Source organism: Oryx dammah, unplaced genomic scaffold, assembly GCF_014754425.2.
Source record: "Oryx dammah isolate SB20612 unplaced genomic scaffold, SCBI_Odam_1.1 HiC_scaffold_28, whole genome shotgun sequence".
Lineage (NCBI taxonomy): Eukaryota > Metazoa > Chordata > Mammalia > Artiodactyla > Bovidae > Oryx > Oryx dammah.
Genome location: NW_024070212.1, coordinates 52,859,791 through 52,870,987, shown reverse-complemented (window position 1 = coordinate 52,870,987; position 11,197 = coordinate 52,859,791). Strand labels below are relative to the sequence as shown.

Genomic DNA, 11,197 nt, shown 5'->3' with positions numbered 1-11,197 from the left:
TGATTGTTGCTCTTCCCTCACTGATGCATAAGGGCTCCTTATGGCTTAAAGATATCATCTCCATGCCTGTTTCATGGAGACATTTTCTCTTATGATTTGTTTTTACACTTTCCTTAAAACTTTCTATGACTCAATCATTAGCTACTAACTTCTTCTCCATTTATTTAAATTAATTCAATCAAAATTAGGACTTCCCTGGTGGCTCAGACGGTAAAGCGTCTGCCTACAATGTGGGAGACCTGGGTTTAATCCCTGGGTTGGGAACATCCCCTGGAGAAGGAAATGGCAACCCACTCCATTACTCTTGCCTGGAAAATCCCATGGACAGAGAAGCTTGGTATGCTACAGTCCATGGGGTCACAAAGAGTCGACTGAGCTACTTCACTTTCACTTTCAATCAAAATTACTTAGATATTTGGACATCAGGCCCTGATTCTTCAGTAATAACTTCTTTTTATTTTTAAACTTGGTTGAAAGTACAATAGCATATTTCAAAGATTAGCAACTATTTTATGAAACTGTTTATAATGTTCAGTTCAGTTCAGTTCAATTCAGTCGCTCAGTCGTGTACGACTCTTTGCCACCCCATGAATCACAGCAAGCCAGGACTCCCTGTTCATCACCATCTCCCGGAGTTCACTCAGACTCATGTCCATCAAGTCCGTGATGCCATCCAGCCATCTCACCCTCGGTCGCCCCTTCTCCTTCTGCCCCCAATCCCTCCCAGCATCAGAGTCTTTTCCAATGAGTCAACTCTTCACATGAGGTGGCCAAATTACTGGAGTTTCAGCTTTAGCATCATTCCTTCCAAAGAAATCCCAGGGCTGATCTCCTTCAGAATGGACTGGTTGGATCTCCTTGCAGTCCAGGGGACTCTCAAGAGTCTTCTCCAACACCACAGTTCAAAAGCATCAATTCTTCGGTGCTCAGCCTTCTTCACAGTCCAACTCTCACATCCATACATGACCACAGGAAAAACCATAGCCTTAACTAGACGGACCTTAGTCGGCAAAGTAATGTCTTTGCTTTGAATATACTATCTAGGTTGGTCATAACTTTATAATGTACTTAAGTGGAATTGTCAATTCTTAATAATTCACATGAGATACATCATCCCTATGCACATTGTTAAAAAAAAGTTACTTGATAAGGACATTAACACAAAGGTAAAATCTGCTAGGATCCTTAAAGTAGTAAGCACGAATTTTGATTTCTTTCAGTTGCTAGTCGTAGTCTAATTATCTCAATACATAATTCATCAGATTTCTTTTGAAAGTCCACATTGAGTAGTTCCTGTTTCCCCTGAAAAAAGAAGATAGTACCCTGTTGAAAATATCCAGTTGTCATCTTTTTATATCTAACAAGTACAGCAGCTCAGCACATGTGTCTATTTCCCTACTACTTTAGATGCTCTTTGGTGAGTTTGCCCAGTATTTCTAAATGTTTGAACATGGTGGGGAGTGAGAGCATCCATGGTTTAGCTTTCCAGGATCCCTCAACACCATCTCCCTGGGGAAGGAGCAGTTAGGCCTAAGTCAGGACTTAAAAGTACCCCAGTAATGTGTTCCAGCCCTAAGACTGCACTTTGGGAGAGACTGTAGGTGAATTCTAAATATTTCTCAGTTCCCTTGAGGTAGGATGACCACACACATGTCACAAATAATAATGTCTGCTGACTCTCTTTAGAGCACTTAAACTCCAGGTTTGGACAAAGAATTCATTTACTCTAGTTATATAAAGTGAATCAGACAGATCTGGAAAAAATGTAGCAACTTTAAGCTTTCAACATCCTGTATTTGGTAGAAACACAACTGATACTTTTGAGAGCAGATGGAAATATTACAGGTCTCCGATGGTTGTACCACAAGTCCTAAGTGCTCCAAGACTGGGATCTTGTTCACATAGGGAAAGTTTGACCCTCAGTCCAGGAGCCTGGGCCTTTATTTGTCCCTTCCAAGCCTTAGCACTGCAGAAGATGCTGAGTCTTACAGAGGTAAGTCTTGAGCACAATCCACATTGATGTTACATGAAACCTGTCTTTGGATTTCTCTCTGGGAGAGAATCTGACTATAGGTCATATTTCTGTCCCTTTATTATTGAGAAACTAGTATTTTGTCCATCAGACTCTGCCCACACCCATCTAGACTTACCTTCAACTTGTGCTCCAGCACTTCTTCCTGCACTCTAAGAAGGTTTTCTATTTCCATCACGAACTCTTTCAGTTGGGCTATACTTTCCTTGTACCTTCTCTCTTGTGCCTCCATTTCTTTCTTCTTATTATTCAGTTTCTGTATTAGCAGATCCTGTTTCATCTCTGCTGCTTGTCTCTTGGTATATTCCTCTGTTTCACAAGAGTTTTAAACAAAAACCAGTTGTGCTGAGCTATACCTTCCTGAGCTCAAAGACTAAAATGACATTAAGTTGGTGGGAAGGAGTCTGACTATTCCTGCTATCACATCAGACAATGTGCTTTGGTATATGATGTAGACACACTAATTGGATGTACATATAACCCAAACTCCCTTGTTTATTTCCACGTGTAGCAGAGAGGATCCACAGAAGAAGAGGAAGCTCTAGTGTCAGAAAGTGTTTCCTCCCAAACCTGCCAAAGGGCAGCACAGGAGCCACCTTCCCCTCTGAGAGCTCAGTCCTCCCGGAACCTGCCATGGCTTTGTCTGCATCAGTGAGGGCCTGGTCTACCTGCAGGATGGCTGCCTCTACTCCTGCCTGCGACTGCAGGAAGCTCTGGAAGACATGGTTTGCCTGAGGAAACAATAAAGAGGAAAGATTTGTCAGGCAACGTCAATATAGTATCTTCCTGGGGAAATTATTGTTCAGTGAACCTACAGATTTCTTTGGGATGGTTTTGGTCACCGCCTCCTGTTCAATGTTACACACCTCCATCCATAGCTCTTCAGGCACTCTGTCTAACAGATCTAATCTCTTGAATCTATTTGTCACCTCCACTGTATAATCATCAGGGATTTGATTTAAGTCATAGCTCAATGGCCTAGTAGTTTTCCCTATGCAAGGGAGAAAGGTAAGTTTATACCCAATTGAATGCAGAGTTCCAGAGAATAGCAAGGAGAGATAAGAAGGTTTTCTGACATGGACAATGCAGAGAAATAGAGGAAGACAGTAGAATGGGAAAGACTAGCGATCTCTTCAATAAAATGGGAGATATCAAGGGAACATTTCATGCAAGGAATGGGCATGATAAAGGACAGAAGCAATAAGGACCTAATTAGAAGCAGAAGAGATTAAGAAGAGGTGACAAGAATACACAGGAGAACTATACAAGAAAGGTTTCAATGACCTGAATACCACAGTGGTGTGGTCACTCACCTAAAGCCAGACATCCTGTAGTGTGAAGTCAAATGGGCCTTAGGAAGCGTTACTACAAATTAGTGGAGGTGAAAGATTCCAGCTGAGCTATTTAAAATCCTAAAAGATGATGCTGTTAAAGTGCTGCCCTCTCTACATCAGCAAATTTGGAAAAGAACATGGCCACAGGACTGGAAAAGGTCAGTTTTCATTCCAACCCCAAAGAAGGGCAATGTCAAAGAAGGTTCAAACTACCATACAGTTGCACTCATTTCAGATGCTAGCAAATGCTCAAAGTCCTTCAAGCTAGGCTTCAGCATTACATGAACCAAGAACTTACAGATGTATAAGTCGGGTTTTAAAGAGGTTAAATTGCCAACATTTGTTGGAACACGGAGAAAGCAAGGGCATTGCAGAAAATAATCTACTTCTGCTTCATTGACTATGCTAAAGCCTTTGACTGTGAGGATCACAGCAAAGTGTGGAAAATTCTTCAAGAGGTGCGATTACCACTCCACCTCATCTGTCCCTTGAGAAACCTATATTCAAATCAAGAAGCAATGGTTAGTTTGAAACAAACTGGTTCAACGTTGGGAAAGGCTGTATATCGTCTCTCTGCTTATTTAACTTACATGCAGAGTACATTGTGTGAAATGTTGGACTGGATGAAGCACAAGCTGAAATCAAGATTGCTGGGCAAAATATCAACAACCTCAGATATGCCTGTGATACCACTCTAATGGCAGAAAGTGAAGAGGAACTAAAGAGCCTCATGAGGGTGAAAGAGGAGAGTGGAAGAAGCTGGCTTAAAATCTAACATTAAAAAAAACCTAAGATCATGGCATCCAGTCCCTTTGCTTCATGGCAAATAGAAGGGGAAAACGTGGAAGCAGACAGATTTTATTTTCCTGGGCTCAAAAATCACTGTGGATGGTGAGTGCAAAAATGAAATTAAATATGCTTCTTCCTGGGAAGGAAAGCTATGACCAACGTAGACAGTGCATTAAAAAGCAGAGACATCACTTTGCAAAAAAAGGTACCTATAGTCAAAGCTATGGTTTGACTATAGAAGTCAAGTACAGATGTGAGAGTTGGACCCTATAGAAGGCTGAACACTGAAGAACTGATTCTTTTGAACCGTGATATTGCAGAAGACTCTTGAGAGTCCCTTGGACAGCAGGAGATCAAACTAGTCAATCCTAAAGGAATTCGGCCCTGAATATTCATTGGGAGGACTGATGCTGCAGCTGAAGCTCTCATACTTTGGCAACGTGATGTAGAGAGCTGACCCACTGTAAAGGACCCTGATGCTGGGAAAGCCTGAAGGCAGGAGAAGCAGGCAACAGAGGATGAGATGTTTAGATAGCATTGCTGACTCAGTGGACATAAATTTGTGCAAACTCAAGGATACAGTGGACAGAGAAGCCTGGCATAGTGCAGTCCATGTGATTACAGAGTCAGACATGACTTAGTGACTGAACAATAGCAACGACCCTCCAGGTTTGACCCTGTAAATTCTTCACCTTTCTTCAGACCCCACAGTGGTTGTAGATGCCGTAATTATGTGCAGCTGTAAAAACACCCATCCTCCACTGTTTGCAACTGCTCTACCTGCACATTGCTTTCCTTCTGACTCATGCTCACCTACCCTTTCTTTATTAAGTTACCGTTTATTGACATTTCGACTTGTAGCTTTTGCCTCCTTCTCCAGAAAGCTTTCTTAAAAGCTTTATTCTGAGTTCTGAATGGCTGCCAAGAACCTAACAGCTACCCTATCAGCACTACCACTTGATAGATATGTGACATTAGGTAACTTCGTTCCTTTTCCTTATGTCATACTTATCAATTTTGTAATGAAGATGATAGCAGTATCTAATCTATATTATTCTGAGGACTAAATCGATGGTCTAACGAAAACACCTAAAGTACACTTGAAGTAGTGAGTGCTCAACACACGTCAGTCATCATGATCACTACTGCTACAATCGTCCCTGTCACTATCTCTATCAGTGTGTACCTATATGATAACCATTGTGCCACCATATCAAAGGCCATTTTTGTGTCCTCAGGTAAGATTATAAACTTCTTGAGAACAACAACTTTTCTTTAATTTTCCCTACACTTTTTTGGGGGTACTAATTTAAATATTTTATTATTTTATTTTTTACACAATTTTTAAAGTATACTGTATTTATAGTTAATATGAATTATTGGCTATATTTCCTGTATTTTACAATATATCTTTGTAGCCTATCTTATACCCAGTCACTTGTACCTCCCACCCTCACTCCTATATTGCCCCCATTCCACATTATTAACCACTAAATTTTTCTCTTTCTCTGTGAGTCTTCTTCTTTTCAGTTAGAATAACTAGTTTGTTGTAATTTTTGGATTTCACATATAAGTGATATCATACAGTATTTGTCTTTCTCTGTCTGACATTGCTTTGAGTAAATGCCCTCCAAGTCCATCCAGGTTGCCACAAATGGCAAAATTTCATTCTTTTTGATAACTGAGTAGCATTCCTATATATGCACACTCCACATCTCCTTTATCTATTCATCTGTTGATGGACATTTATGTTGCTTCCTTGTCTTGGCTATTGTAAGTAATGCTGCTATGAACATTGGGATGCTGGTATCTTTTTGATTTAGTGTTTTTTCAAAACCGATTACAGTGTTTGCTAACTGAAAGGAATGTTCTCTTTCATCTAGATTCTTGATAATAGATCCTGTCTTTGGGAAGAAGTATTTCTAGTTCATTTAAAGAAAGTGAAAGTGTTAGTCTTGTAGTCCTGTCTGACTCCTTGTTGGCCCATGGACTGTATGTAGCCCATGAGGCTCCTCTATCCATGGAACTGTCCAGGCAAGAATACTGGAGTGGGTTGCCATTTCCTCCTCCAGGAGATCTTCCCAACCCTGGGATTGAACCCGGATCTCAAGCAGCTGCCAAATTGTGGATATAAAAGCTAAAAGTGTAGAAATACCAGCATGCTCTGCTTTCTCTACAAAAATGATCTTAGAATTTCAAAAGAACCAGCAAAGACCCTTTGACTCCAATCTTCTGTTCTTTCCCAATCCCCTTACTCCTCACCTTAACTCCTTTCCTGGGAATGAGTTTATACTTCTCTTCAAACCTGTTCCTTGCTTCTAAGTAGCGACAGTGTCCTCCAGGGAGAGAGAAAGTTCCTTCTGAAATACTCTTCATCAAGGGGTCTGAATGCTTCTTAATAAGCTCAGCCTGACAATACTTGACAGATGCTTCTTCATCTTGCAGCAAGAAATCTTCTTTCTTTTTCTTGATCATGACCTGTCAAGGAAATGAAGAGAAATTCAATAGAAAGAAGCTGTTAGAAGAGAAGGTCCAACGGTGATCCTCTTGAAGGAAGCAGTCGCACAACATCAGGGCACATGAGAAACAGAATAATAGATACAGAGTCACAAGACTAGTTTTAGTTTTAGATCTGACCACCTTTTTGTGTGACTTATAGGAAGTCTCTAAACTCTGTTGGCTTAGTCTCAATATCTGCGAACTGATGGATTGGCAGCTGTGGATTCCATTGTTCTTTAACAGTAATAGGATTAATTGTGATCCACCCATCAACAATGAAAAATGGAAAGCTCAATTATGACTTGAAGTAGGGCTTCCTATGCAACCTAGGTGCTATAGATAAAGATATATATTAATACATAGCTAATCAATTGCCTAACTTAATGAGTTGAGTATACACAACAGAATTTTGAACTCTTTCTGAATGGTTGCTTCATTGAGGGGTTGAGTGTATGAAAATATAGGAACTTTATTTTTCACTTTTGTACTTGTAAACTAAAATTGATCTGATTTTCCTCTAAGAGATTTTTTAACTGGGAGGATAGACAATGGTAGATGAAAAGACAGTTTCTGTGAATATTTCAATGGTAAGCAGAATTATGATCATCAAGAATTTTCTCCCTGGTATGCACATTCCTGGAGCTGTTAGTAAGTTGAACATTGATCCTATGTTTCAGTTCAGTTGAGTTGCTCAGTCATGTCCGACTCTTTGAGACCCCATGAGCTGCAGCATGCCAGGCCTCCCTGTCCAACACCAACTCCCGGAGCCCACCCAAACTCATGTCCATTGAGTCGGTGATACCATCCAACCATCTCATCCTCTGTCATCACCTTTTCCTGCCCTCAATCTTTCCCAGCATCAGGGTCTTTTCAAATGAGTCAACTCTTCTCATTAGGTGGCCAAAGTATTGGAGTTTCAGCTTCAACATCAGACCCTCTAATGAACACCCAGGACTGATCTCCTTTAGGATGGACTGGTTGGATCTCCTTGCAGTCCAAGGGACTCTCAAGAGTCTTACACTACAGTTCAAAATCATCAATTTTTGAGCGCTCAGCTTTCTTTATAGTCCAACCCTCACATCCATACATGACCACTGGAAAAACCGTAGCCTTGACTAGATGGACCTTTGTCGGCGAAGTAATATCTCTGCATTTTAGTATGCTGTCTAGTTTGGTCATTACTTTCCTTCTAAGGAGTAAGCGTTTTTTAATTTCATGGCTGTAGTCACCATCTACAGTGATTTTGGAGCCCAGAAAAATAAAGTCTGTCACTCTTTACACTGTTTCCCCATCTATTTCCCATGAGGTGATGGGACCAGATGCCAGGATCTTTGTTTTCTGAATGTTGAGCTTTAAGCCAACTTTTTCACTCTCCTCTTTCACTTTCATCAAGAGGCTCTTTAGTTCGTCTTCACTTTCTGCCATAAGGGTGGTGTTATCTGCATATGTGAGGTTATTGATATTTCTCCCTGCAATCTTTATTCAAGCTTGTGCTTCTTCCAGCCCAGCGGTTCTCATGAGGTACTCTACATGGAAGTTAAATAAGCAGGGTGACAATATACAGCCTTGACAGACTCCTTTTCCTATTTGGAACCAGTCTGTTGTTCCATGTCCAGTTCTAACTGTTGCTTCCTGACCTGCATACAGATTTCTCAAGAGGCAGGTCAGGTGGTCTGGTATTCCCATCTCTTTCAGAATTTTCCACAGTTTATTGTGATCCACACAGTCAAAGGCTTTGGCATAGTCAAGAAAGCAGAAATAGATGTTTTTCGGAACTCTCTTGCTTTTTCAATGATCCAGAGGATTTTGGATCTGAAACTCCAATACTTTGGCCACCTGATGAGAAGAGTTGACTCGTTTCAATAGACCCTGATGCTGGGAAAGATTGAGGGCAGAAGGAGAAGGGGACGACAGAGGATGAGATGGTTGGATGGCATCATCAAATTAATGGCCATGGGTTTGGGTGGGCTCTGGGTTGGTGATGGACAGGGAGGCCTGGTGTGCTGCAGTTCTTGGGTTCTCAATGAGTTGGACACGACTAAGCGACTGAACTGAACTGAACTGAATGGTTTAGTGTTTTTCCCCACTTTCTTCAATTTAAGTCTGAATTTGGCAATAAGGAGTTCATGTTCTGAGCCACAGTCAGCTCCTGGTCTTGTTTTTGCTGACGGTATAGAGCTTCTCCATCTTTGGCTGCAAAGAATATAATCAATCTGATTTTGGTGTTGGCCATCTGGTGATGTCCATGTATAGAGTCGTCTCTTGTGTTGTTGGAGGAGGGTGTTTGCTATGACCAGTGCATTCTCTTGGCAAAACACTATTAGCCTTTAGATTATGTTATATAGTGTTGCTGCTGCTGCTAAGTCACTTCAATCGTGTCCAACTCTGTGCGACCCCATAGATGGCAGCCCACCAGGCTCCTCTGTCCCTGGGATTCTCCAGGTAAGAATATTGGAGTGGGTTGCTATTTCCTTCTCCAATGCATGACAGTAAAAAGTGAGAGTGAAATCACTCACTCCTGCCCAACTCTTAGCGACCCCATGGACTGCAGCCTACCAGGCTCCTCCGTCCATGGGATTTTCCAGGCAAGAGTACTGGAGTGGTTGCCATTGCCTTCTCCTGTTATATATAGCGTTCAGTTCAGTTCAGTTCAGTGGTTCAGTTGTGTCCGACTCTTTGCGACCGCATGAATCACAGCACGCCAGGTCTCTCCTGTTCATCACCATCTCCCGGTGTTCACTCAGACTCACGTCCATCGAGTCCATGATGCCATCCAGCCATGTCATCCTCTGTCATCCCCTTCTCCTCCTGCCCTCAATCCCTCCCAGCATCAGAGTCTTTTCCAATGAGTCAACTCTTCGCATGAGGTGGCCAAAGTCCTGGAGTCTCAGCTTTAGCATCATTCCTTCCAAAGAAATGCCGGGGTTGATCTTCAGAATGGACTGGTTGGATCTCCTTGCAGTCCAAGGGACTCTCAAGAGTCTTCTCCAACACCACAGTTCAAAAGCATCAATTCTTTGGCGCTCAGCCTTCTTCACAGTCCAACTCTCACATCCATACATGACCACAGGAAAAACCATAGCCTTGACTAGACAGACCTTAGTCGGTAAAGTAATGTCTTTGCTTTTGAATATGCTATCTAGGTTGGTCATAACTTTTCTTCCAAGGAGTAAGCGTCTGTTAATTTCATGGCTGCAGTCAACATCTGCAGTGATTTTGGAGCCCCCCAAAATAAAGTCTGACACTGTTTCCACTGTTTCCCCATCTATTTCCCATGAAGTGATGGGACTGGATGCCATGATCTTTGTTTTCTGAATGTTGAGCTTTAGGCCAACTTTTTCGCTCTCCTCTTTCACTTTCATCAAGAAAAGTAGATATTACCCTAGTGGACATTACCTAATCACTTAAGTCTTTCACGTGTAGTCTTCTCCTTTTGGTGGCAGAAGTAATCAGAGAAATTAGAAAGAAAAGAAGAATACAGGGCACCATTGCTGGCCCAAAGATGGAGCAGGGTGGTGATCCAGAGCCATATGAGTGCTTAAGAAAGATATATTCACATATTTACATGCAAGGATGACAGTGTGGCTTATACATGATTTAAATTAAACTTTATGCTCAATACAATAACCTGTTTGTGGCCTATCAAGCATGCATTTACATCTGCTTCAATCATTAATGGAATACATTTAAAAATCAAAATGGTATAACTTGTGCAGAAATTCAAAACTAAGCTTGGTGGCCATTGTGGATGTGGTTTCAGGCATGTTTCTGCATCACTGACAACTTGAATCTTCTGAACTTTATCACACTCAAGGGTGCCACCATCCATTCTCAAAACGGTGTCTGCTATAATAGCAACTGGAAGGTGTAAACTTATGGTCTCAAAGATCCCATTGTAAACAGGCAATGGTTTCAGACTCCAAACAATCCTTTAACAAGCACTCTTACTTCTTTCCAACTCCAGTCTTAATTCTTAACAAATACTGCAGGTAATTTTGTGGGTTTTGCCTATATTGAGGGTTTTGCAACCCCCCCTCCCCACCCCCATTTTGGAGTCCAGTGGAGCACAATTCAAATGCTTCTTATATGTGTATCTTCAGGGCTCTAGTCCTCATTTGACTAAAAGCAAATTCTTCTTATCCTATAACAAACTGTTTGCTATTTATTCTTGGGAGTATTACTAAGCCCTTTGAGCCTTTTCCCCCCTCCATCTTGTTGTCCACAGAGCACATCACCTGTACACCCTGAGCTGGGATCTAACCTGAAGAAATTTGAGCTAATAAATGTGTGTTGTTTTAAACAGCTAAGTACAGGGTAATTTGTTTACAGTAGAAAATAAAGACGCCAGTTTTTAGAAAAAGGGATGGAATGTAGCCTATAGAATCCTGTCTTTCACATGAATCCAAACTCCTTTTACAAATGAGAAGCATGTGAACCACAGGTAAAAAGAAGGAGCCTAAGCACATTTCTAGAAGAATAGGTATCAGGGAGGCTATACTCTAGGCTACATTACCAGAAGTTTCTTCTGGAAATCCTGGTTTTC

The 11,197-nt window shown here is 41.4% G+C and overlaps 1 protein-coding gene across 1 annotated transcript in view; it reads right to left on the bottom strand.

The window, feature by feature from the left end:
- Positions 1-1,158: 1,158 nt before the first annotated feature.
- LOC120856542 (guanylate-binding protein 7-like) overlaps positions 1,159-11,197 on the bottom strand; it is a 105,414-nt gene continuing 95,375 nt past the window's right edge. The window contains 5 exon segments of the mRNA XM_040231919.1: positions 1,159-1,302; positions 2,151-2,341; positions 2,661-2,763; positions 6,418-6,633; positions 11,168-11,197. Of these exon segments, the coding sequence (XP_040087853.1) occupies positions 1,186-1,302; positions 2,151-2,341; positions 2,661-2,763; positions 6,418-6,633; positions 11,168-11,197 (657 nt within the window). The 3' untranslated portion in view covers positions 1,159-1,185.